Consider the following 25,787-nt stretch of genomic DNA (forward strand, 5'->3'; position numbering starts at 1 on the left):
CAGTAGGCTGAATATGAGCCAGCAGAAGGACAATGGCATCCTAGCCTGTATCAGGAATAGTGTGGCCAGCAGGAGCAGGGAAGTCATTGTGCCCCTATACTCAGCACTGGTTAGGCCACACCTTGAGTCCTGTGTCCAGTCCTGGGCCCCTCAATTCAAGAAGGATGTTGAGTTGCTGGAACGTGTCCAGAGAAAGGCAACCAAGCTAGTGAGGGTTTGGAGCACATGCCCTATGAGGAGCAGCTGAGGAAGCTGGGATGGTTTAGCCTGGAGGAGAGGAGGCTCAGGGGAGATCTTACTGCTCTTTACAACTACCTGAAGGGAGGCTGTAGACAGGGGGAGATTGGTCTCTTCTCCTGGGCAGCCAGCACCAGAACAAGAGGACACAGTCTTAAGCTGCTCCAGGGGAGGTTTAGGTTGGATGTTAGGAAGAAATTCTTCACAGAAAGAGTGATTGGCTATTGGAATGGGCTGCCCAGGGAGGTGGTGGAGTCACCATCACTGGAGGTGTTTAAAAAGAGACTGGATGAGACAGTGCCATGGTTTAGTTGATGTTGGGTGATAGGTTGGATTTGATGATCTCGAGGGTCTTTTCCAACCTGGTTAATTCTGTATTCTGTATCAGATCAAGCATCAAGCAGTCTAGGACATTTATTGCTTGTTAAAAGATATGTGAAACACTTAGCATTTGCAATTACTTATCAATAATGGTCTAAAGTGTAGTTTTATTGCACTATTTCCAGTCTTTGAGCATAATTTGGCGTCCAAGTGATGTTACTGTCCTGACTGTCACACTGCTCTCCTAGCATGATTTGATCTGTTGTGCCTTTTCCCATTTCATCATTTCAATCTGTTCATCTATAAACACAGTTACTTTGTTAATTGGCTTCTTGCTTTCTGTGTACTGTTCTTGTTTGAAACTTCTTTTTAATAGGAAGGATCAGCTAACAGTAATTTTTATGCTCTCAAAACTGCTAAGGTACTGATGTTTTTATAATCTCATTTTCAGTTAAATGCAACAGGAAGGACTACAGTTCTTTACATTTTTTTCCAGTGCAAATATTTGTTTTAATTCACAATAGATTGCTCAGAATCTCAGTCTTGAACATTACTTGTGGCAAGTGTTAAAAAATCTCTCACTGCTACAATTATGTGCTATGTAAACCAACATAATGCTATTGTAATGACATAACAGGGCAAAGGAGCCTGGCTGCTGCACAGACACAGTCTGTGAGAAGCAGCTGGGCAGAGCAGAGCAGACTGTGTGAGCCTCCTGCACCAGTGAGTCTTCCAGTTGATCCTTCTTCCCCTTCTTCTCCTAGCTGATCGTTCCTGCCCCCTGTTCTCTCAGCAGTTTTCTTAGGATGCACTGACATGGTGTCACAGGTTGAGTTGAAATCTGCTGCTGTTATTCAAAACCATCCTGCTTCATGCCAGCTTCAAAATGAAAGTGCTGGCTGGAGTAAAGTATTATGGGGCTTGAAGTTCAGACTCCAGCATGAGAGGCTTCCTATTCCAGTTGCTGCTTTCAGGTTGCAGTTTTGGGTGTGTGCGTTGTTTTTTTCCCCATGAGGATGGTGGCAGGATGGGTGCAAGTTGGTTAGCTTGCTGGCTTGGGGTTGAGTTTGCTCTCTTATGCTACTGCTTCCTGCATTTTGCTGTGATTTGTCTGCAATAGGCTAAGGTATTGTGCATTGTATTATCTCAGTTATATTAAACTCTTGTGTTTGTTTTTTTCCTTCACTTCTGTGTTGTGGGGAAACCAGGGGTTTAATCCATTACACGTAGCCACTTTGGGGAAGAAAAAAAAAAAGAAAAAGAAAAAAACCACAAAAAATGGCATGGTGTGAATAGCTACTGCTCCTCTTCTGGAGATGTCCATCCTCCTTGCAGGACGTCCCCAGCCAGAGCCGACTGAACCACTTCAGTGCCACCCTCAACCAGGTAGGTCAGATCACCCTGAAGATCAAACAGGTCTACCACTGAGCTGAAGAAGTTTTGCATGGTCTGACAAAAGCATTAACCTCATCTGATGAACATTTTCAACTATGTTCAACATTTTCAACTATTTCAACAACAACAACATCTTCAACTATGCTAGCTGAAAGCAGTGGTCTACATTACAATTGCTTGGTTCAGTATAACGGCACGTTTCTTTTAGTGGCATTGTTGGCAGGTGCCACTGTGGTTTGTTAAAACCAGCTTGTCTTATGGAACTTCCCTTTGTCAGAAGAGAGCTTTAAAAAAAATAAAATAGACTTCTCAGAGGCTACATGTGAAAGCTGAATAAAATATGTGTGAAAGTTGAATAAAATATGTGTGAAAGTTGAATAAAATGCTATCTGTTGGTGCTAAAATATGCTTTGAAAACCTCTTTCATTTGCTGAAGAAATGAGATTTATTTTTCTGCACCCTGACTACCTTTGCATGTAGATGCATTGAGAGCAATAGCAGAAAGCCCAGGTTTTCTGATTCCTAGAGTCTGAGTCTTTCCTGTATGCAAATCCTCATCTAGGTGGCAAGATTTGTGAGTAGGCAAGGGATGGCATGTGGAATGAAAAAGAAAGTGCTTGCACATTTTCTGTACTTAAAATGGACTGCCAGACTTTCTAGATCTAAAAATATGCAACACTTCCATTAAGCCCTTGAGTTTTGTAGTTGCATTATTTTTTCTGCTAAAGCAGTTTGTTGCTTGCTTTTTTTTTTTTTTCAGAGCAGGAAAAGAGACTGTCCCCAGATCTCACTCACCATCAGCTGAGGGGTCAGATGAACCTTTGTCTGGAACAAATTAGTGTTTAATGTTCAGGTGATGTGCCAATTGCTGTGCAATGTGCTGGCAGTCTACGTTTCTGTGAAGGACAGAACACAGCTGTGTGTCTTGGACAGGAAATGTCTTCTTGTATGAACTGTTGTTCCTTTTATCCCAAGTCCTTTGGTAGGGGAAGACATTGTGCTGCTGTGTGCTGTGAGGCTGAGTGTTTCCCAAGAAGGCATTTTGAGTCCTGAATCTAATGTGAGCTACCCATGAGTTAGGAATAGCTTCCTGTCATCATTGGATTACTATTTGCATATGATGGTTATGTAAACCAGTTTGGGAACCTTTAGTGCAAGAGAAGCAGCAGCAAACTAAAAAAGTTGTAACCCCATGTCTTTCCATATATTTTATTTGGTTTATATAATTAAATACCTCCAAAATGTATTTTTCCAGCAGGCCAGTGAGTCAGTACATGTTACAGTAATATCCAGTGTTACCAGCATCCACCCCATCTTGTGTAGGATGTGAATTTTGCTCTGAGTGAAAAAGAGCAGTCACCTCATTGCCAGCACAGGGTTTTGCCTGACTGGGACAGTGAGCCTCAGTTAAGGACAGCAGCCAGCAAAGCTTCAGAATTTCAGCAGTACCATGGCTTCTCTTGGATTTTAGGTACTAAGCTGGGGCCAGTTTCAGCATATTGATGTTGTGGTAGCACTGAGAGGCAGTCGTCAGTCCTGCCTCCAGCATTTTCACCTGCCCTTGTTCTGTCCCTGGAAACACCAGCTGAGCCACTCTGTTTAGTAAACAGTGACTGCCCACACGCACTGCTAATTCTGAAACATCTCTGGGTTTCATGTGTTGAAGTCCTTCATTTCACCTGCACCTTTCTGTATTTTCCTCTACAGTATTTTCCAGGAAAGCCACTTATGTTATTCAGCACCCTCTGAGTGTCTGTATTCATGAGTTCCTTATCCAATGGCTGATTTTGGGGAAGGGGGGAAATCTGAGTTTAAGAACTTTAAAAATACCCTTTCATTAGCCAAACTTTTAAAAAAGTTTTGCTTCCAGTTTTATCATAAAACTGTTATTCAGAAATCCAGCTGTGAAGCAAATCTTCTTGGGGTAATTTGCTCAGCTTTCTTTTTATATTATTAAGCAAGTAGAAGAGGTGCTTCTTTGTGGCTGACTCTTCTTGTTGCCATAACTCTGCCTACCTTACAATAAGCCCTTCTTCTATATTTTTTCCCCTGTAAAAATTTTGCCTTTCTCCTACAGATATACTTTTATGGCATTTCCTTTCCCAACACAAAGAAAGGCTAGTTAGCTGAATTAAGTACCCATTTCCTCTAAAATCTGAACTTTGGTATTAGCCTTTTAAGACTGCTTGTTTTGTAAAAAACTCTTGATGCTTTCCTCACACTTATATGGCTGCCATCAATGTATTTGGGGTCATCAGAGCAATGACTGTATTGATATGGCACTGAAGCTGTGCTCTTTGAGAAGGATCCAGTCATAATCATACAGTAACAATAACAAAATCATAGAATCATGGAATGGTTTGGATTAGAAGGGACCTTTAATGTTCATCTAGTCCAACACCCCTTCAGTCAGCAAAGACATGTTCAACTGGATCAGGTTGTGTGGCAGTTCAGGCTGGGCGCTTCCTGGATTGCCACATAAGTTACACCTTGGGTATCCAGAGTGTCCAACCCAATAAGGTGGACACAGGAAGCTGTGTATTTCATACCCATAATGTCCTGCACCCCATAAATGTATTTGCAAAGTCTTTCACTTCCTCTTTCTTCCCTCTCTGCTCCTGTGGGAGATGTTCCCTGTCAGGTAATAGAATAGACTAGACTAGACTAGACTAGACTAGACTAGACTAGACTAGAATAGACCAGGTTAGAAGAGACCTTCAAGATCATCGCGTTCAACCTATCAACCAATCCAACACCACCTAATCAACTAACTCATGGCACCAAGCACCCCATCAAGTCTCCTCCTGAACACCTCCAGTGATGGTGACCCCCCCCACCTCCCCAGGCAGCCCATTCCAATGGGCAATCACTCTCTCTGTATAGAACTTCTTCCTGACATCCAGCCTAAACCTCCCCTGGTGCAGCCTGAGACTGTGTCCCCTTGTTCTGGTACTGGCTGCCTGGGAGAAGAGACCAACATCTGCCTGTCTACAACCTCCCTTCAGGTAATTGTAGAGAGCAATAAGGTCACCCCTGAGTCTCCTCTTCTCCAGGCTAAGCAACCCCAGCTCCCTCAGTCTCTCCTCGTAGGGCTTGTGTTCTAAACCCCTCACCAACTTCGTTGCCCTTCTCTGGACTCGTTCCAGCAAGTTAACCTCCTTCCTAAACTGAGGGGCCCAGAACTGGAGATCTCAAAAGCCTCTTAGGCTTTGAGATATTAGGCTAGGCCCAATGCCAGGAGGAGAAGCCGGGGGGAGCAGTCTCAGACCTGGCCAGCTGAGACTAGCCTAGCAGTTGTGGGGGGAAGAAAGAGCCCTGGGGGTTTTGGGTGTACCCTCAGATGGGGAGAAGGGATGTGTTGGGGACCTATAGGGAACTCTGTACGCTTTGGGAATATCCTTTGTCACTGTGCTTGTAGCTTCTGTAAAACACTCATTGCTTTCCATTTAAACTTTCCATTAGTTTTGCAATCTATTTTTGTGAGTGTCATGCTTTTGCCTTTTTAGGAGCAATAGAGGATCTGTCCAGCCTCAGACCAGGACAGGTTGCTTCTTTGTAAACATTTTGCTGCTTGTTCCTGAAAACAACCCTATGGGTTCAGCATCTGACTTAGTGGAACTGAAGGTGGGTGAAACTCAAACCCAACAATTTCTGGAGCTCTGGCTTGTAAACAAAACCAATTAACAGTCCAGTAAGCGAATTTTACTGAACGAAGAACTCTGATGTTAGCTCCAGGGGTACAGATTTTGTTTCCCAATGGGGATTTATCCCAGCTCCTCCCTAACACAGGATTTTTTCCCCTGCTTTTACCTTCTGATAATTGAGTTGCTCACTGGAAGGAGAGTGAAACCGCAAGCGAGCATTTGCTGTCCTCTACTGGTAACATTTATTTTAGCAGCTGCTTGCTAGCGCTCTGCAACAACGCGGCTTTACTGTTCTCCTAGCAAATTTCTGTATCTGATTTTGGATTTATGCTCTTTTCCAGCTAGTAAACGAAAGGATTTATGAAGAGTAAAAAGCCTGTATCCTCTTGCTGGTGATTCAGTCTAAAAACATAGTGATATTCCTGCCCCCCACACCCGCCAAATGCTTTCCTCTTTCTTCTAAAAATAAGAACATTCTGACTTTCTTTTTTTTTTTTTTTTTTAATTTATGAAGCACTTCACTGACATCTTTGCAAGACTGAATCGTGATGTCAAGTGTGCCTGAGAAGATAAACTTTAGCTTTACCCTTGTACCACTACAGGATGAGGGATAAATTTCATCACCTTCTTCAAACACAGGGAGTGAGTGCTATTTTTCAAGGCTTTAAAAAAAAAAAATTAATTTTTTAAAAAGAAAATAGATATTCTTTGTGCCACAGGATGGATGAAGATACATGAACTCCTGATTCATCATTCACTTCTGTAATAGATCATGCATGGTGTGCTGAGACACACTGCTCAGTTTAGCCCTGTAGATACTGATAAAGCTGCATGAATTTATAATTTGAAGAACTGTCAACTAAGGCACTCCTGCTTTGCATCATTTAAAGATAGCTACACTGACAGCTGTTAGATGGCACATGCTCTGGACAGGACTGTCCAATAATACTGCAAAAAAACAGGAAAACTGTAAATGTCAAATCCAAGGTGCTGTATTCTGCCCAAGGTCTGGATTGCAAGAAAGGATGCATACAGTACAGATGAGAAATAGTAGGATGGATAAGTAATAATGCTCTTCCATATTACATAGAATACATGGAATACATAGAATAAACCAGGTTGGAAGAGACCTTCAAGATCATCGCGTCCAACCCATCAACCAATCCAACCCACCTAAACAACTAACCCACGGCACCAAGCACCCCATCAAGTCTTCTCCTGAAAACCTCCAGTGATGGCGACTCCACCACCTCCCCAGGCAGCCCATTCCAATGTGCAATCACTCTTTCTGTATAGAACTTTTTCCTAACATCCAGCCTGAACCTCCCCTGGCACAGCCTGAGACTGTGTCCTCTTGTTCTAGTACTGGCCGCCTGGGAGAAGAGACCAACATCCGTCTGTCTACAACCTCCCTTCAGGTAGTTGTAGAGAGTAATAAGGTCACCACTGAGTGTCCTCCAGGCTAAGCAACCCCAGCTACATTCTTGTCTAAGTGACAACACTAAGGAAATGCAATATGGAATCTACAAAGACCCTCTTCCAAGTTTATGTGAACCCTTTTTTAACTATCTGTACCATAATGATGTCTGTTACAAAGAAGAAAGTTAAATTGTGTGTTTTCAAGTATGATTCTAGCCTTTTCATCATGAATGTGATCTCATGAAGACTGAAATACAAGCTTGTGAAACGTGCACCACAATCATTTGGACCACAGAACTATTATTTTAGGGCAGAGATAGCTTTGTCACTGGATAAAAGCCTAAAATAATGGTTCTGAAACCCCAGGAAACTGCCACTTTGGCGGTGTTTGCTGATTAATCATGTGGCCCTGGGAGAGGCCGGAAGGAAAGTGGCATCGCTAACATAATCTGTTTTAAAATTAAAACCTGTCAGGCAATGGCAAACAAGAGCCAGACAGATCAGCACCCTCAGTAAAAGTGGTATGTTGAAATAGTTCTCCATCTCTGTGCAAGTGGTGAACTGGGAAAAAAGAACTTGTACTTCTGGAGTAAAGAAATAAAACAGCATGTTAATTCTCCAAAGGTCGATGTGGACTGCAGGTATAAATACATACATTTACTCAGTGTCTCTGGCAGTCTTAAGGAAATGCCCTACCTAACACCTGCAATTGATACTTCATTCTATTTTAGCTAATTTTCTAATGCACCTGTTAAGAACAGCTACATTAACTTTCCATAGTGCATAATTTTTTGTTTGTTTGTTTCTTGTACACCTTCACAGAATCTAAACAATAAAATCTAAAGTTACCCTGAATTTATCTGAGGCCAGATGGAAGGTCAGGCAAAATTAGAAGCAGAAGATAAACCAAGACTGAAAAACCAGTTTGACCGAACCTGCACAGAGACATACATCCAAATGGATAGTCCTAATTAAACCTCCTTCAGGGCTTGCAGGTCGTGAGAACTGAGAGAGAACCTCTCAGAGATGAGCCAGAGGGTGTGGTGGGTTACAAAACAAACAAACAAACAAACAAAACACAACAACAACATCAACAACAAGACCAAACAAAACCAACAGACTTGTGGATAGACACTTAAAGAGCAAACGTTAAGCGAGACCAGACATGCACACAGCAGGGGGCACTGCTCGACAACATTCCACTTCGCTGGTGGCATAAGAACCCGGATGCAAATGTCTTGCAGCATCCTGGAAACACACCTTTGACTCATTTTGTTCGATTTTATTTTTTCCTGGATCCAAAAGTCAATAGTTCTTTCAGGATTATTTTTATAAGTATATATGTTACATTATATATGTATATAGTATATATGTTATATATGTTATGTTTTATGTTTATGTAACATCATTGGTGGTCAAAGAAACAATCACAGATTCATAGATTGATAAAATACCAGACTGGAAGGGACCTCAAGGATCATCTAATCCAACCTCTAAGGGTAAGAATATAGTTTAAATTAGATACTGCAGCATGCTGTCAAGCTGGGCCTTGAAACTGTCTAATATATCAGAATCCACCACCACCCTTGGGAATTCACTCCAATGTCTAACAGTTTGAATGGTGAAAAACTTTCTTCTGGTCTCCAGTCCAAATCTCCCCAGTAGCAACTTGTATCCATTGGCCCTTGTCTTCATTTGAATATGGAGAGGCTGTTTAGCAGACACAGTATATTGCTGTAAGAACTTGTTCTACAAAGTAAGTTTCATGGCAAAATCCATGGTCAGCTAGAGTTTATAGTGCATATACTGATAAAATACTTGACCTTCGACATGAGAGAAAAATCCCAAGTACTTTGTTCAACAGAATTCCCCAAAATGGCAGGGCCAGAAACAGCAGGCAGCAAAGGCTTAAGTCAACAATGCCTTTTTCAGTGGGTATGAAAACAACATAAACCTTTAGCAGCTATGCAAAGTGATCAAAATATGCTATTTACACTTATTGAGGAATGGCTGCCATTCTGTCTGGCACTCTGTCTTAAAATAGGGCTTTTTAATCCCTAGTTGTCAAAGTACTTTCTAAAAGGCCAGTGAACTTGATTGGTGAACTGAAAGACTTAAAATATGTTGTGACTTCTCCAACAACTCAGAATAAAAAACTGTTACTAAAATTTCTACCCCCATTCCAAGCTGCAGGGTTTGCCTGTTGGTTTTGCCTTTTAAAAAATTGTTTAATTTAATTTAATCTATTTACTTATTCCTGGACAGTTTTAGTTTTGAGTCTTTGCCAGAGACACTGTGATTCAGAGCAGGGCTGATGATGAGAGGATGATTTGTTTCTCCTACCTTGACACAATATTGTAGAAATTGGAATGTATAAGATAGCAAATCCCTGTACCAAACAAGTACTGTGCTGAGTTGGCCATTCAGTTGGCAGTATCAGTAAGACATATTTGCAATGGTGATTGAACAGGACATCATCTGAGAAGCCTGGAGGGCCCAGTCTAGTGTCAGTTTCATTGGCTGTAGTGGTAGTACCTATTTCTCATATCACTAAAATTCAGATCTGAATTCATAAAATTGTTTAGGTTGGAAAAGACCTTTAAGATCATTGAGTCCAACCATTATCTAACCCTACCAAGTCTGGTGCTAAACCATGTCCCTTAGTATCACATCTCTGCATCTTTTAAACAACTTCAGGAACTGAGATTCAACCTACTCCCTGGGGAGCCTATTCCAGTCTTCTATAACAGTTTCTTATACTATCCAAACTAAACCTCTTCTGGCATAATTTGAAGCCATTTTCTCTTGTCCTATCACTTGTTTCAAAGGAGAAGAGACCAACATGAGCTTTTCCACAACCTCCTTTCAGTTATGGAATGAGGTCTCCCCTCAGTCTCCTTTAACAGCATATATATATATATAAACTAGAGGAAAATTAATCTGCATAGAAGAAAATGGATTCACTAACCCAAAGAAAACCGCAGCAGGCAACTGAACCATCAAGTTAATGTACTGTTAGAAACTGCTCCATGACTGAAAAAAAAAAACAGGCATTAAACATTTTGTGACTTCTACAAAAGAAAAAAAAAAAAAGAAAAAAAAAGAAGGGGAGATCACAAGACTGCGAACCTGTCCCCAGCCTTTCTCTTCCTCATCTCCATCACAGCTCTTTCCACCCTGGCATCATGTTACTTCCCAATCTGTGCTTAAATGCAGTGACAAACATTGTGTGTGCTGGCAGTTAATCCTTCCATCCTGAACTTTCTGGTGTTCATTTATTTTTAATTCCCACACAGGAAAAAAAATAAAATCATATCACATCTGTATATAAATCCCAATGTAAACTCAAACGAAAAATACATATTTTTCTTCCCAGAAAGATGCCCTCTGCAGATGTCCTAACTCCTAATATTGGTGGCTAGCATGTGCCCAAAAAGTTGCACAAATTTTACAGTTTATTTGAATGATTGAATCTAGCAGCTGTTTAACAAGGGTTACTGAACAACACTGGGAAAAAAATAAATCATATATTACTTACAGCTTTTTTATCAATGCAGCATTTATTCCACCCCTTGATCCTCTCTCTGCCAATATAGACAGGCTGCCTAATAAGAAGGTATAATTTGCACAGGAGCATGCCCGCTGTATCCTGTCTTTCAGACACTCAGCAAAAGCTATTATGCAGTTGTGACTGTTTTGGTCAACACAGACATTTAGCAAACCTAGCATGTGGAGTAAGACTTTAACATGTCTGTTATTGTTTCCCTTAATCTAGAAGGAGTCCACAATTGGTGATGGATATAAGAAAGCTGTGTGAATAAGTAGAATGGTCCTTTTGCTAGGGAGGCAACATACGCAGAGGAGAAGCATTGCACATCCCCACCTGAAGGACCAAAGAGAGGGCTTACTTTGACTCCCTGGAATTACATTTTGTTTCCTCTCCCATGCTGGTGAGTCACATTCCAAGCTACTGTTAGGGTTATAAGGAATTAAAAGTGTCAGCTGCTTCCACTGCTCATTCCAGTCATTACAGTGGAAGCTGAAGACCAGCTAATGGGGATGCTGAACTAATTGTGGCAGGACTAGAGCAGGGACAAAGTTTCTTGGATCCATGCTTGGAATCCACTTCTTTCACACACTGCTCAGAACCAATAAATGATGGATCTGATGCTCATAACCTTGCATAACACCTCAAGGCCCAGCATTTAGTGCACTTGCTTAAGTATTTCCATGGAATTACTTGTTGAAAACAACTGGTCTGTCAGTAGCACTGGAAAAGGGAAAAACTCCAAGTGATTGTAAGATATCTAAACCATGCATCTGAGTAGGCATATTGTTGTAACTAAGTAGGCAACTTTCTACAATTGAGTCATTGGGCATTTTAGGGTATGCTCTTTGTAAAAAGGTTGCCTTTTCTGCTAGGTTAATGACTTCGTGATCTTCCATTTTCCCTTCCTCAGTCCCTTCCCTCCTTCATCCTTTATTTTGATCTGATGGAAAGTAACAAGCAATTTTAAAAGTCAGATCAGACTTCCACAACACCATGAGTTGCTGACACCACAGAAAAGCAACCAGTTATGAGAATTACGTGTTCAGAAAACGTTTCCTGTTCGGCTTTGTAAATCAATTTGCACGTAAGTTTGTGTGAAAATGTTCCTTAGAACAATCACCTTATTCCACAGTAATTAGAGACTTATACTCCAGTGAAATATAGCTTCTTCTGGTGATTAAGTAGAATTACCAGAAAACAACCTCACTGAGTTATCTTATCTACCAGATGATAAATGCTACTTCTCAATAAAGCTCTGCTAGAAAGCAACTAATTTCCCTAAAAGAGTATAAAATGCACTTTCTCTGCCTTTTCTAAACATTATAGAAAAGCTTACACAGAAAAGCTTTGCTCTGTGACTGAAAGGCAAGACAGATAACTCAGTCAAAATATCTAATAAAAACCCTGCAATTTTATTTTCTCTTTTAATTTTGTTAACTCCATTTCAAAATGAAACCAAGCCATTGCAAGGCAAAGAAAACAAAGTATTCACAAGAAGAAAATGCCTCAATTGAAAGCAGTGGGGTTCTAAAATGATTTTTGGTTTTATTAGTAAAGCAATGTATTAATTGAAATTAGCCATTTTCCTTAAGGAGACTAGATAGAGAAAATATTTTATTTTGCAAAGTGCCTTTTTCAATAGCTCTGGTTAATAGTCTTCATCTTATAAAAACACTACTGCATGCATTCTTCTTAATTGCACTTTAAGAGTAGTTGGAAAACCCAGTTCAGTGGCAGAATGAGAAACTGAACTGCAAAATATGAACTGATGAATTAATTTTGAGTTTCAGTATTTTTATCTCAAACACATATTGTATGAAACAACTGTAAAAACATGTTTCTGTCTAAAACTCAGGTATTGTATTGGCGCTGAACTGCAAACTTAGTTGTGCAACTGAAAGAGTAAAATTTGCTTTGTCATTGGTGCTGGTACAGTTCTGCTGCAACAGTTGCAAGCCAATATAAAGACTTTTCTTTAACAGAAACTAAACTTCAGGCCCACGGCATCAAACCAGGACTGGGCTGGGTTTCCATAATCTACCTTTCAACAGATTCATTAGCAGTTTCTGCTGTCTTGTAGAAGGAACACTTCTGTTCAACAGGTCGGGTGAATTAGTAGTAATTTTGTGGCTGTAATTTTGCTGTAGGTCAGACTTCTTTCCTTTAAGCTGACACAGACAATGACCCAATGCCCAGCTCAGTGCCTGAAAAAAAAAGTGACTTACAGGGACAAATAAAGCCACCAGCACAATGCTGGTGGGGAAAAAAAAATGAAAAGAAAAAAAAAAAAGGGGGGGGAGAGGGCAAAAATGCTGAGAAAACACCAAATTGTAAATTTAACATTGCCTTGTTTGCACAAGGTAAGTTACAGCAAACATCTAAAGACAGAAATTTAAAAGCTTTGAGAATCAAAGTAAGGGTTGAAAATGTTCTTGAATAAATAGTGTATGTCTAACCCAGTCTGCAAAATTTGCATCCAAAAAGCTAATTGTTTTACTTGGAAATGGAACAAATTTGACACGCATCCTGTAATTCCATTAAGCTGCATTTCATTTAAACTGCCTTTTCAAAACTATCTCGCAATAATGGCAATACTAAGAACATATTTAGCTGCTGTTTTCTGAGAAGGCACTCCAGGCTTTTATCATCCCACATTGATAATTACACTTTTGGTAGAGATACATAGAAGCATAGGCCATCTGCAGGGACCTCCACTTTTCAGTGAAAGCTGCTGACAGTAGAACTGCTTATGGGATTTGTCTTGCTGTATAAGAGAATTTGAAGCACATCCTCATGTATAAATTTACCAACATAATGTTAATCCAGATACTGGAAAACTGAAGCATTTATCAAAAATCACAAGAAAAACCATTCCTTTTCTTCAGCTTTTGTACTAGAGTGTTCAGGCTCTCTAACTTTCCCATGCTTTGCACTGCTACAGTGAAGGCTAGTAAATGTGTTCTGTTTTGTTGTTTTATTTGGTTTTGTTTTTTAAATTAAAAAAATGGGTCTCATATGAAATAACATGACTTTAGGAGTCTGAGTTTTGTAAGGTATTACAGGAATTGCATTGAAAGAGGTGCAACATAAACTTTTGCATGGACTTATCTTGAGCAGGTCCTGAGTTTGAAGAAAATGCAAGAGCACACTTCCCCTCCCGACCCCATATTCTTCAGCACCAGTTGCATAAATGACGGGGGTGATGACAAACACCATTGGAAAACCGTCACTGATTATCCCTCTTAAAAGCATGTTCTGGGAATGTCAGTGTTTGCAGAGTTTTAAAAACTGAATCAAACTGAAACCTTTTATTCCAGATGTTGAACCTGTATCACATACCCATATGACAAATGTAGTCAGTCCTTTGTTTTGAAGACTATTACTCTGTACCTTACTTTGGTCCCGTTTTTAACTTCATTTACCATTTGGAATTTATAATCTGTTCTTCCTAATGCTTTCAAACCTTTGTTGCTGCTTCCTTGTTGAATACTTGCCATGGTAGATACTAGTTATCTGGTTCCATTTCTGCTTTCACTGATGCAGACTGTATGTCCTGGCTTCATTACTGGCAGTGCCCAAAATTATTTAAGATCTAACAACGTCATCTATAGCTGGCTCATGTTTACATTAGGTATGTGACAACTGGCATTTCCATACTGCAGAATTTTTCCTTTTGCAATTTAAAATACTTTGTGAATCAGTACAGATTTAGGAGGCCTAACAAAAGAGAAAGATGAGATTACTGTTTCCTCTTCTCTGACCCTCCGTCCTAGGTTTATCCAGGGCAGGGTTAATTTTGCCTATAGGAAGCTGTGGGGGGGCCACACCCAGGATAGCCAGCCAGTGGGGTATTCTTTACCTTAAACATCATTCCTGGTGTGATGAATAGAGCAATAATTTGTGTCAATCAGATGATTTTGATTAAGATAAACTTTAAAGCAGAGACCCTAAAGCAAAAGTATGGATGGGCTAAATAAGAAAAAGTGAGACAGGGGTGTTTTCTTTTATTATAAAATGTTCTTTATTATATTATTTGCCTTTGCTATTATTGTTTATATTTTGTTTGCTTTATTATATTTATGTAGAAGCCTGAATAGTAGAATGAAATACTAGTGAAGCTAACAGCTTGTGTGAAAAATAGCCTATGTAACAACAATAAGTTGCTCAAAGATGAGAAAGGACAGTTTGCTACAAAGAATGTGAGAATGATAACACAAGAAACAGTTGCAAGAACTGGCAAGCAACCCCAAGGACTCTGCATGCCTCCCACCAGCAGGTGCTGACCAGTAGATTACATCATTAAAAGACCACCAGAAGGACAAACTAATTTAAATAAACCCACCTTTTATATGCATATGTATTAGGAATAAGGTATGTAAATGAAAATTAGATTCAGTATGTGTGCATGTTGGTGGAGTGCAGTCTCCCCATGCACCCAGTGCTGTTTGCTTGCCTTTTATTGCCTTAAACTGCTCTGTTCAAAATAAAATAGTTTTTAATCAAATTTTAATTGGCTTTTTCATTAATAACACTGGTATATGAAGGAGAAAGGGGACGCTGGCCTGGCTGGTTTTGGCAGGAGGCAAAGTGTCTGTGTCTGCTGCATTGGTGAGCGTGTCACATTTTATGTTACTTGGTTTATATATTACTTTTTACTATAGTTTTAATTCCAGTTGGTAATCTAGTCTTTGAATTGTACTATTAAACCTCCCTTATCAGGGGTTTTAATTTTGCTCCAAATTTCTCCCTTGCCGACCTGCTGAGGGGAAGGGGTGAGGTGGGGACAGTTGTGTGAGCAGCTTCATGGGGCTCAGCTGCAGCTGGGCATGAAAGCACTACAAGTATATAGAAATGCCTTCTATAGAGCTAGAATTCCTATAGCTGCTTCAGCGGACTAGGTTACTTAATCTGTTGGGCCATTCCTACTGTAGCGGGTATAGTGGTCTGCTGTGAAGGTAGCAGTCTGCCAAAAAGGCGGACAAGTAGCAGACAATTGTATCTTAAATTATTAGACTCTCATCTGCTATGAGCCACTAAAGAGTCTGCAGGGATAAAGCTCAAAACCACCGCTGGGTTCCTCTGGTTACCATTCATCAGGTGACTCTCACTGACTCTTAATGAGCTGTTTGTGTAACACGCAAAAGCATTTTAACCCCTAACTTTCGGGTCACCTCCTGTCACGAAGCTACCCTGTTGCCTTATAAACTCTGATACTCCACTGTGCTTCTGAGCGGTTAATGAGAAGACTCCTGCTCAGGTGCAGGACTATACCAGGGATTTCTTAAGAATTCACATGTAAGTTATGTGACTATTTTAAAAAACTCTCCAGCCAATAGAGGGGTCCCAGCAAACCGTTTTGTGGGCTTACTGTGAAACAAGTGTTTGGATAGAAAATTTCAGCTGATGTTTGACAGTCATAGACATTTGTAAACACAGCCTCTATACTGGGAAATGCCAGGCATCTCCACAATTGCCAGTGCCACCACCTCTGCATTTACTTCAAGCAGAGTGACTACAAACGTCAATGGACCGAAGTCTCACCACGCCTGTATGAAATGCCTTACAGTTTTTCAAAGGTGAAGACACATTCAGAGGGTTGCTTCTCCTTATAGGGTTAAAAATCCTGAGCAGACCACTTGCAGCAGACCAGCATGACTACTTATCTTACAGTCAGACCCTTCCTTTAGTACAGAGCTTCTGCTGTGAAAAAATAAAAACAAGGCCCCCTCTTGTAAGCTCGCTTACTAGCCAAACCCACTTGCTTTCAAGCAATAGAGGCTAAGATAAAATTAAAGCACTTGTTTCTTCTTCGTCTGTTTTTCAGGTTTTTAAACTTGCAAAACGGAAAACTACCACCTCTCGGTCTTAATATAGGGACCGATTTCGCTGCTACGTGTGGGTGCTGCCCCTGTTTTCAGCTGAGAGGTGCTGCCGGAGGGGACAGAGGCCGGCACGGCGGCCGCCTTGCCGGCGGGGGTCGGTGGGGACCGCTCCAGCGCTGACAGTGCGTGGTTCCCCCGAGCAAGTGTGTCGTGCTGGCTCGCCCTCTTCCCCCTGCCTCCAATTACATCTCTGGCAGGAGACCGCGATGCTCGGCTTCGCTTTCCAGGGTTATTTTTGGACGGGGCCGCTGCACGCTGACGGCAGCGGACTGGCAAACCCCGGCCCTCCTTACGGGCGCCGAGGCGCCGGCGGGGGCCCTGCCGGGCGGAGGAAGGGGTGGCGCGCACCCCTCACCCGTCCCGGCTCCCCCGCGGCGCCGGTGTCCCGCCGATAGGCCGCCGGGGGCTGAGCGAGTCCGTCTGCGGCCCCGCGGGGGCCCGCCGTGAGGGAGCTCGGCCCCGCGCCAAGCCGGAGGCAGGGGAACGCCTCTCTGCTCCCCATCGCTGGCCAGGGAGCCTGCGAGAGGGGCTGCAGCTTCCCAGCGGAGCCACAGCCGGGAGGGCGGCAGCGGCCGCCGTCATGGAGAGGACTCCCATCCCGGTGCTGACGGTGCAGACGTCGCCCTACGAGGACCAGCGGCCGACGGGCGGCGGGGGGCTGCGGCGGCCCACGGCGCTCTTCGAGAGCCAGCGCAACTACCTGCCCAACTTCGTGCAGAGCCTACTCTCCTCTGTCGATCTCCGCGACCGCCAGGGCTGCACCATGGTGGTGGGCAGCGACGGCAGGTACTTCAGCAAGACGGCCATCGAGATTGTCGTCCAGATGGCCGCGGCCAACGGGGTAAGTGGCCCCCTCACCTTCCCCGCCTCCCTGTTAGCTGCCGCTAGCCGGCATCTTACAGCCGCCCCCAGCCCACCTCAGCCAGGTGCCCTCCTTGGCCACCCTCTCCGCGGGCTCCGCGCCCTGCCGGCACCGGCTCGTCCCTGCGGAGGGAACGGGGTCTTGAAAGCTTTTAGTGTCATAACCCGAGTAGTGCGGAACATACGAATAAAGATAAGGTGTACTTGGCATGCAGCTGTGCTTCTGTGCGTCTGATGCCCGAATCATCCGGTGCCACCCGTACGGTCTTTAGGCAGTACAGGTAGCCTGTAGGGTGGCTAGTTTTGTCTGCGTATAACGGGGATGTGATAACGGGGACATGATAACCTCGGGAGACCGCCGTCCGTGCCTTGCTGTTTCACACTGTGACAGACCAGGGTAGAAATGGGAGCTGAAAAATGCGGTTGACTCGTTGACGGCTGGATATGGGGAAAAAAAATTTTCTGGACTGAAAGGGCGGCGAGGCATTGGAACAGGAGGTGAAGCTACCCAGGGAGGTGGTGGAGTTACACCCCTGGACGTGTAGACAAGGCACTTCGGGACATGGCTGACTGTGCGTGGTGGTGTTGGGTTGGCAGCTGTATTGGGTGATCTTGGAGGTGTTTTCCAGCCTGCGGCTCCATCACGCTGCAGGAGAAAATGTAGGATAATTAAAAATATTTGGGAAACGTGGGTATCAGCCATGTATCTGCATCTCAGGATCTGCTGAAAATATTAGTGGAAAGTGGTATTGAAGCTAGAGGGATTCAAAATTTTGGCTGCTTAAGAAGATAATTGTTATCTATTGTTCATTTGCAAAGAAGTTGTGAAATGCAAGAACACAACAGTGGCAGATGGATTTATAGCTTTTCGTGCACCCTTTTGAAAACAGGAAGGAACTTGGGAAAAAAAACACGATTTCTGATAGATACATGCACATTCATGTGTCAATATGTATATACAGAAAGCTGGAAATACCAAGGGATACACTGGCTTGAAGTTTCTACTCCAAAGCAAAGACGCAGCTGCTGTCTTTCATTATGATGCTTAAATTGATTCTCTGGATCAGGCAAAATAAATGATATAATTTTATAGGTTTGGTTTGTGGGTGTGGTTTTTGTTTGTTTCCCCCAGAAGCTCTGTTATTTAAGTGCAGGCTTGTTTTCTAACCCAGAGATAATTCAGCTTTGAAAGAAATCTCTGTATGTGTCTGAATTTTCTCTGCTGACTTTTTGTTGCATGCATTCTATGTGCGTTGGCCAGGCTGTAACTGGTATTTAAAATTAATTTGCAAAGCATGTTCTTGACAAGCTGATACTGTCAAGCAGATGCTGGGTGGTACTTGACACATCAGAGAAAACTGTGTTATGTTCTGGCTACCTTTTGCAAACTCGCCAGTCATAGAGGGTGTGAGGAGGGCTGTTGAGGGGCACAGTGGTGATGGTGGAAACACTGGTAAGAGTAGTGCACTGGTGTTTTGTCCACAGTGAGCGCAGAGCAGCAGGGTGATGTGTGGGGTGTTTTGAGGAAAGTAGGACATGGCCTGAAGGGTTGGTTGCTGCACCCCAACCTTTTCTCTTGTATGGCTTGATGCAGAAAGTCTTGCCACTGGAATTGTGACTGTCGCTGAGGCAGGATAAGGTGCAGCAACAGGTAAAGCAAAAGCCCTGCAGCAATAGCTGTCCTGCCCTGCACACTGGTAGGAGCCACAGAGTGTGTTACAGCCACAAGGTGATCACAAGGAATAAGCTGCTGAGGAGGACAAGAAGTTCAGGGATTAAAAGACTAGGGGCTTCTCACTCAGGACCCTCGCCTGACTGTTTTTAACAGCTAGCATGGCTCCTTCCTGCAGCTTCTGTCATGTTCTCCATTTTTCTCTGCTGTGAAGATCAGGTCTTTTTCACCTTAGGAGATTTCCAGCTTCTAGCACCTTGCTGCATCCCCTTTCCTAAGTTACTGCAAGTTTCTTGGAGACACAGTTACTCCCTAGTGTTTTCCAAAGCCAAAACACAAGCTTGTTCACTCAGAGTTCCTGTAAATATCTAAATTCAAGCATTAAGCATGATATTCTTACTAATGACACAGTCCTCACAAATACAGCAGACAAGCTGGTAGGGTGCTACTGAAAAGTCTTCCTGTTTTCATGTGCTAATCTCTGTCCCCTTTTTATCGTCTTCACCTTGTTCATGCTCACCCTCATTTCTGTCAAGCACACTGTAAGTGCATGAGCTTCACATTTCCTTAGTGAATAACGTTTATATATTTTATTCTTTAACTGTTAAAATACATCAAATGTGAAAATACCTGAACCTCCTATTGCTCAATGCTGTGCTACACAAGTAGGAGGAGAAGAAAGGAATACTCCTGAGAGTAAAGATTGCTCCCTCTGGATGAGCTTGATGTCCTTAGAAAATATGAAGCCAGTGTCACAAGGAAAGAAGTGAGCTGGTGTAGGTAGGATCAGATGAAATTTGTGGAACCCTTGAAGTTGCATTCAAAGCATTTAGCCACTCCAGAGTGTCAGGAAAGTGCTGATAAAATGAACTTGAATCTCCTTCCTGGAAGACACATGCTGTTATGGTTAATTGCGCCTGCTGAGTACAAAAATAAAAGGGATTTTCTATTATCAACTGTAAATGTATTGCCCTTTAGAGTTGCTAGGTTCCCCTTGTTCTGATTTGGTGACTCACCCTGCATTCCCCCTGTGTTAACAGCCTAGCACAGTTGGCACAGACCCCAGTACAAGGAATGAGATGAGGCCCTCTGCCCAGTCAGCTGCCAGTGCTTTCCCTGCCTTCTCATCTTTAGTCCCTCTGGCTCATGCCCTCCAGGTTGGGGTTGCAGGTATACTCCTCAGCTATAGGCTGCATAGGCTTTTACTGCTGGCAACAGCTACAGGCTGGTCTGTGCCATGCAGCTGTAATCAGCACATGCTCCACCAAATCTTTCTATTCAGAGCTGAAGGTGGGTCACCAGGGTTGCCCTTCCATGAGTTGTGCAGCTGGGGCTGCTTGGGGGTAATGTCGGGATAAGTGACTGTATGTCATGGGAGGGTGGAGAAGTATGAAGAGAACCATGGTCTTGTACCATTCTGGGTTGCAACAAGCAGTTTTGCAAAATGGGGTGGTAGGAGAGTACTTGAGGTTGTATTTCCCTTTTCACCTGTGACTTGTCAGTAGTAGTGTCCTTGCACCTTGATGTTTGGAAGAGCTAATGTAAAAGGCTCCATTGTTTTCAGTTCTACTACAAATTAAGTGCAGGTATTCCATTAGATCCATCATGACCATGGATGTGATGTCTCATTTTTGATGAATAGTCTTAGGTTTAAATGAGAACTTGCTGTTTGTGAGCCTCTGTGGTAATTCAGAAGCTGATGATCTTAACTCTATGGAAAGTCATTGCAACATCCTAGAGCGATCCTGGAGTCTGGTTAGTAGTGCTGTAGAAGCTCGAGATGGCAGAGAACTTCCCAGTTGTCTTGTTTATAATACCATGTTGTTCTTATTTTCCATGGTCTTCATGCCCTACTTCCCTGCACCTGTGTGACTGATACATGCTACATGGAATGTAGCACTCAGTCATCCTTAGGATACGAGTACAAAAGATAGGAAGTCACAGCCCTGTGCTCTCTGGGGTGCAGTCTCCTTACTTCATGTTGTTTCAAGTTTAATTGACTGAAACATGTGAGAGCTTACTGGCAAAAATAATAATTAAAGAAAACATTAAGTGACTCCATGATAATCGACTGAATCGTCTGAAAGTGCACAGCTGCAAGTAGTAATATTGCATAAAAATGTTCTTGTAAAGTACTTCTTAGGGAGACTGTTCTTTCAGCTGCAACAGTTTGCTGAGGATCATGGTCTTTGCTTCTGTTGTTACTACTAAAGGCACAATGGCAAAATAATATGTGGCATAGGGGCATAGCATTAGAAGACACGTTACATGCCGATGATCTTGTAGCCATGCAAGTTTTTGAATTCCAAAGATAATCCTTCCATGCTCTGAAACTGGACAAGACTTTTCAGAAGGATATTAATGGAACTTTAATTGTGAGTCAGTACATGGTCATTGTTTGGTTACTGTTTTAGGTGGATTGTGAGAAGCCTGTAAATGGAAGTGTTCATTATTTAACATTAATTAAAAGTGAGTTTAGAGTGTGGTTTAGAGACTAAATGAACAGCTTCTGGGCCAAGAGAGGATGAGACTGCATTCTTGTCACCAAAGTGAAGAGAGCGGAGGACGATGAGTGGTATGTATACACTTCTAAGATCTGCACTGTCTCCAGGGAGTTTTGTTTAAACACTGAAGACATTCACATAAAATTAAGCTCTTTGCAGTATTCAACTCAAATGTATCATTCACTTAATTTCACTTTCAACATTCTTGAATAGCGTGTTAGAATTATAAGTAGTACTTCTAAGTAGTATAGAAATAAAAGCCTTGTGACAAATGCTGAAAGCAAAGGGAATCACTTCTGTTCATACTGATAGTGAGCATCCAGAAAACTGAGAGAACTGGTTTGTACAACATCTGTTGAGCAGTGGGGAAAAAAAAAAAGAGAGTATCACTAAGAGATAGTGCCAGATAATTTGTGCATTCTGAATAAATATTCTGTTTACTTTTAAAAGCACCCAGTTTCCATGTGCATGAAGGCAGAAATCTAAATGTCACTAGTTTAGATTTAAAAGTACAGAGAATGTGTACGTTGCAAAATGTAATTCCTGTCATCTTCCTTCTGCTTACCCATACACAACACTGTTTTAAGAGCTGGCAGCAATTCCTGACAGCTGTATTTGGAAGATTGAGTCATTTGCCTGTCTTTCTATATGCTTCATAGTTAAAAAAAGGAAGAGGCAATATTCAAAACAAACATTACCAGTATTTACTTTCACCATGCTTTTCTTTCGTAGTAGAACTATATGGGTTCACTGGTGTGTAGACTGGAAGAGAGTTTATTGAAGTCTATTTTCCAGTTCTTCAGTAAAATTGACAATAGACCATACTGGTTAAATGACAGCATAAGTGCAGCAGTCTTGCAAGACCTGGCTTGTTGTCCAAAAGCTGCTTTGTAGACTGAAAAGAAGTGATTAAAGGACATACTCAAATTCAGAACAATTTGAAAAAAAAAAATCTTCTATTTCTTTTTCAGATCATTTACATGGCATTGGCTTAAATAAAACCAGTAAATTGCTTGGCTAATGGAAAGGTTTTTCTCTTGAGCATGATACTAGAAGTGTGTCAAAACATGTCCTAGTGTTTTTGGAGGTAAAAGCGTGTCTGCCATCGTTCAGCCCGCAGCCACAGAAATGCTGCTGCTGTGAAAAAAGTTCTCCCTTGTTCCACAGTGTAGGAATTGCATTTCTGTGGTAATGAGTAGGGCTGTATAGAAAGTATTTTTGAAGTAGTTTAGTATTTAAAAGAGTTGAAAAATAAAATGTAAGCATAGCATTTGGAGATTTAAGTGTTTTAAAAGATGGGAAGAACATTGCATAAATGTAAAGAAATCTGATCAGTGAGACAGATATCAATTTTGTTCTCTAGTAAGTCAAATACCATTTAATTGTCTGCTTCACTTGCCTTGGAGCTAGCAGTGGAGGAAATATACCTTTATTGTTGCTCCTAAGGTCTGTAAATTATAGTAAACTGAGAGATTTACAAAAACATGTGCTGTAAATTACTGCCTAGTTTTGCTGTGAGGAAGAAGCAGATGTTTTAATTCTCAGTGAAAGAGAAAGGGATAACCACAGTCCATGCTTGATGACCATTAGCAAAAACCTAATTTGGGTGTACTTTAGGAGATGCAGGAGGTCAATGCAGAAATACATACTTTTAAAAATTAGAACAACTCAAAAAACCCAGGCTAAATAATCCATTAACTCCTCACTTTCCTGAGATTATTTGGAATGTCATTTTCAAATAACTGATAAGGGCCTTACACAAGCACTGTTGCTTTGCTGCACAAACAGCAGAGCTAGCAAATCTCACATAAACTACAGAAGGAAATCAGAGGCTGAACTCACTCTGCTTTTAGATGGGGAAGGATTCAGTATTCTGCCTGTCTACCTCTCCCTCCCCTCCCCTCCCTCTCCCTCCTCCCTCCCCTCCCCTCCCTCTCCCTCCTCCCTCCCCTTCCCTCTCCCTCCTCCCCTCTCCTTCCCCTCCCTCTCCCTCCTTCCCTCTCCTCCCTTTCCCTCTCCCTCCTCCCCTCTCCTTCCCCTCCCTCTCCCTCCCTCCCTCCCCTCCCCTCCCCTCCCCTCCCCTCCCTCTCCCTCCTCCCTCTCCCTCCTCCTCCCCCCTCCTCCCTCTCTCCCCCCTCCTCCCTCCCCCCTCTCCCTCCCCCCTCTCCCTCCTCCCTCTCCCTCCTCCCTCTCCCTCCTCCCTCTCCCTCCCCTCCCTCTCCCTCCTCCCTCTCCCTCCTCCCTCTCCCTCTCCCTCTCCCTCTCCCTCTCCCTCTCCCTCTCCCTCTCCCTCTCCCTCTCCCTCTCCCTCTCCCTCTCCCTCTCCCTCTCCCTCTCCCTCTCCCTCTCCCTCTCCCTCTCCCTCTCCCTCTCCCTCTCCCTCTCCCTCTCCCTCTCCCTCTCCCTCTCCCTCTCCCTCTCCCTCTCCCTCTCCCTCTCCCTCCTCCCTCTCCCTCCTCCCTCCCCTCCCCTCCCCTCCCTCTCCCTCCTTCCTCCCCTCCCCTCCCCTCCCTCTCCCTCCTTCCTCCCCTCCCCTCCCCTCCCCTCCCCTCCCCTCCCCTCCCCTCCCCTCCCCTCCCCTCCCCTCCCCTCCCCTCCCCTCCCCTCCCCTCCCCTCCCCTCCCCTCCCCTCCCCTCCCCTCCCCTCCCCTCCCCTCCCCTCCCCTCCCCTCCCCTCCCCTCCCTCTCCCTCCCTCCCGCCCCTCCCCTCCCTCTCCTCCTCCTCTCCCTCTCCTCTCCTCCTCCCCTCCCCTCTCCTACTCCCCTCCCTCCCCTCCCTCTCCTCCTCCTCCTCTCCTCCCTCTCCTCCTCCTCTCCCTCCTCCCTTCCCTCCTCTCCCTCTCCCCTTCCTCCCCCCTCTCTCCCTTCCCTTTCTTCCCTTCCCAAACTACTGCTCAGTAGTAGGTGGTGGGATTTTATTTGTTTGCTTGGTTTTTAATTGAGGTTATTTCAGCAATATACTTTTAAGCTCCATATCCAGCTGCCTCCCATTCTCCTTTTTTTTTTGGTGTGTGTCTGTCTGCTTCCCAGGAACTGGAACTCTTTTGATATTTGTAAATGTTTCTGGTTGGCTTCTCTGTTGTTTATGCTGAGCTGAAACTCTAGTATCTCTGTACAGCATGAAGATGAGGTTTTGAAATTGGAACTTTAGATTGAAACTGCACATCATACCAAACATATTGACTGTTTAATAACACCACCTGAAAGGGTTTTTTTAACTGTAGGAATGGTGAGAACTTCCCCTACTCAGCTGTGCCCTGGGAAACACACCCTCTTCATCTGGAATAGCTAAGGAGTCACTGGTGGCTAAAGGGGGAATACTTTCTATAGTGCAGGACATCCAAGGGGGACTTGGTAATAGCGATCCAGCTTGCAGAGCCTACACCTCCTAGTGTGTACTGGTATTTGTGATTGCTCTGGAATTCGGCTCCATGGAAAGCAATTTCTTTGTTTTGTACTAGTGAGAGACCCATGTCTACAAACTGCATCCACACAGCCCAAAATTATGTTGATGTTTGGGGAAATACTCACCACCATACCTGAAAAGGTAGGATAGCAGGATTGTTGCCCAGCTCCCAGTATACTTGGGAGCATTTCAAATCACTGCCGTGGCTGTGCTCTTGCTTTGTTGTCAGTACACAGGTCACTGGGGTTACATGTGTCAGGGTAGAATACTTTTTGTCAGCACTCAACACCAACATGCAAACAACTTGTGTATATACGTTTCTCTGTGGGGAAAAAAAAAGAGGTTCCATGCTAGGACATGACAGTGTATACCTCTGTGTTTGTATGTATGTATTTATTATTTTCAAACGTTTAGTGGTATTCAGAGTACTTTGACTTCCTTTTCCACCTAGATTGGCAGATTGGTTATTGGACAGAACGGTATCTTATCCACACCTGCTGTGTCATGTATCATCCGAAAGATCAAAGCAGCTGGTGGAATTATCCTAACAGCTAGCCACAGCCCTGGGGGACCTGGAGGAGAATTTGGAGTCAAGTTTGAGGTTGCCAATGGAGGTAGGTGTTTCTTTCTTGTTTTTTTTAGTAACACATTATGACATTATTACCTCGGTATAATGAAAAGAAGCTGACAAAGATAGCCAGCTGACTTTGATTACATGGTTTTCATTTGTTCTGTTAAAAGGATGAAGATCATGTGGACTCCTCTCTTTCCCCCCCTACCCCCTTTTTTTTCTCCTTTTCCCCCAATAATAGGAGTGTATTTGTTTACATGAGTTTGTGCAATAAGTGTTAAATGTTCACTGAAGTCTTTATGGTAGCTGTGAGAGTTTTGAGAGG

At 43.1% G+C, this 25,787-nt stretch overlaps 1 protein-coding gene and 1 pseudogene across 1 annotated transcript in view; both read left to right on the forward strand.

The window, feature by feature from the left end:
* Positions 1–34: 34 nt before the first annotated feature.
* LOC128899340 (uncharacterized) lies at positions 35–16,707 on the forward strand (annotated as a pseudogene).
* Positions 16,708–16,823: 116 nt separating this feature from the next.
* The window catches only part of PGM5 (phosphoglucomutase 5), an 85,767-nt gene continuing 76,803 nt past the window's right edge, over positions 16,824–25,787 (forward strand). Inside the window, exons 1-2 of the mRNA XM_009901735.2 lie at positions 16,824–17,289; positions 25,343–25,505. Coding sequence (XP_009900037.2) covers positions 17,029–17,289; positions 25,343–25,505 — 424 coding nt within the window. The 5' untranslated portion in view covers positions 16,824–17,028. The remainder of the gene's footprint in view (positions 17,290–25,342; positions 25,506–25,787) is intronic.

This window comes from Dryobates pubescens, chromosome Z, assembly GCF_014839835.1.
Source record: "Dryobates pubescens isolate bDryPub1 chromosome Z, bDryPub1.pri, whole genome shotgun sequence".
NCBI lineage: Eukaryota > Metazoa > Chordata > Aves > Piciformes > Picidae > Dryobates > Dryobates pubescens.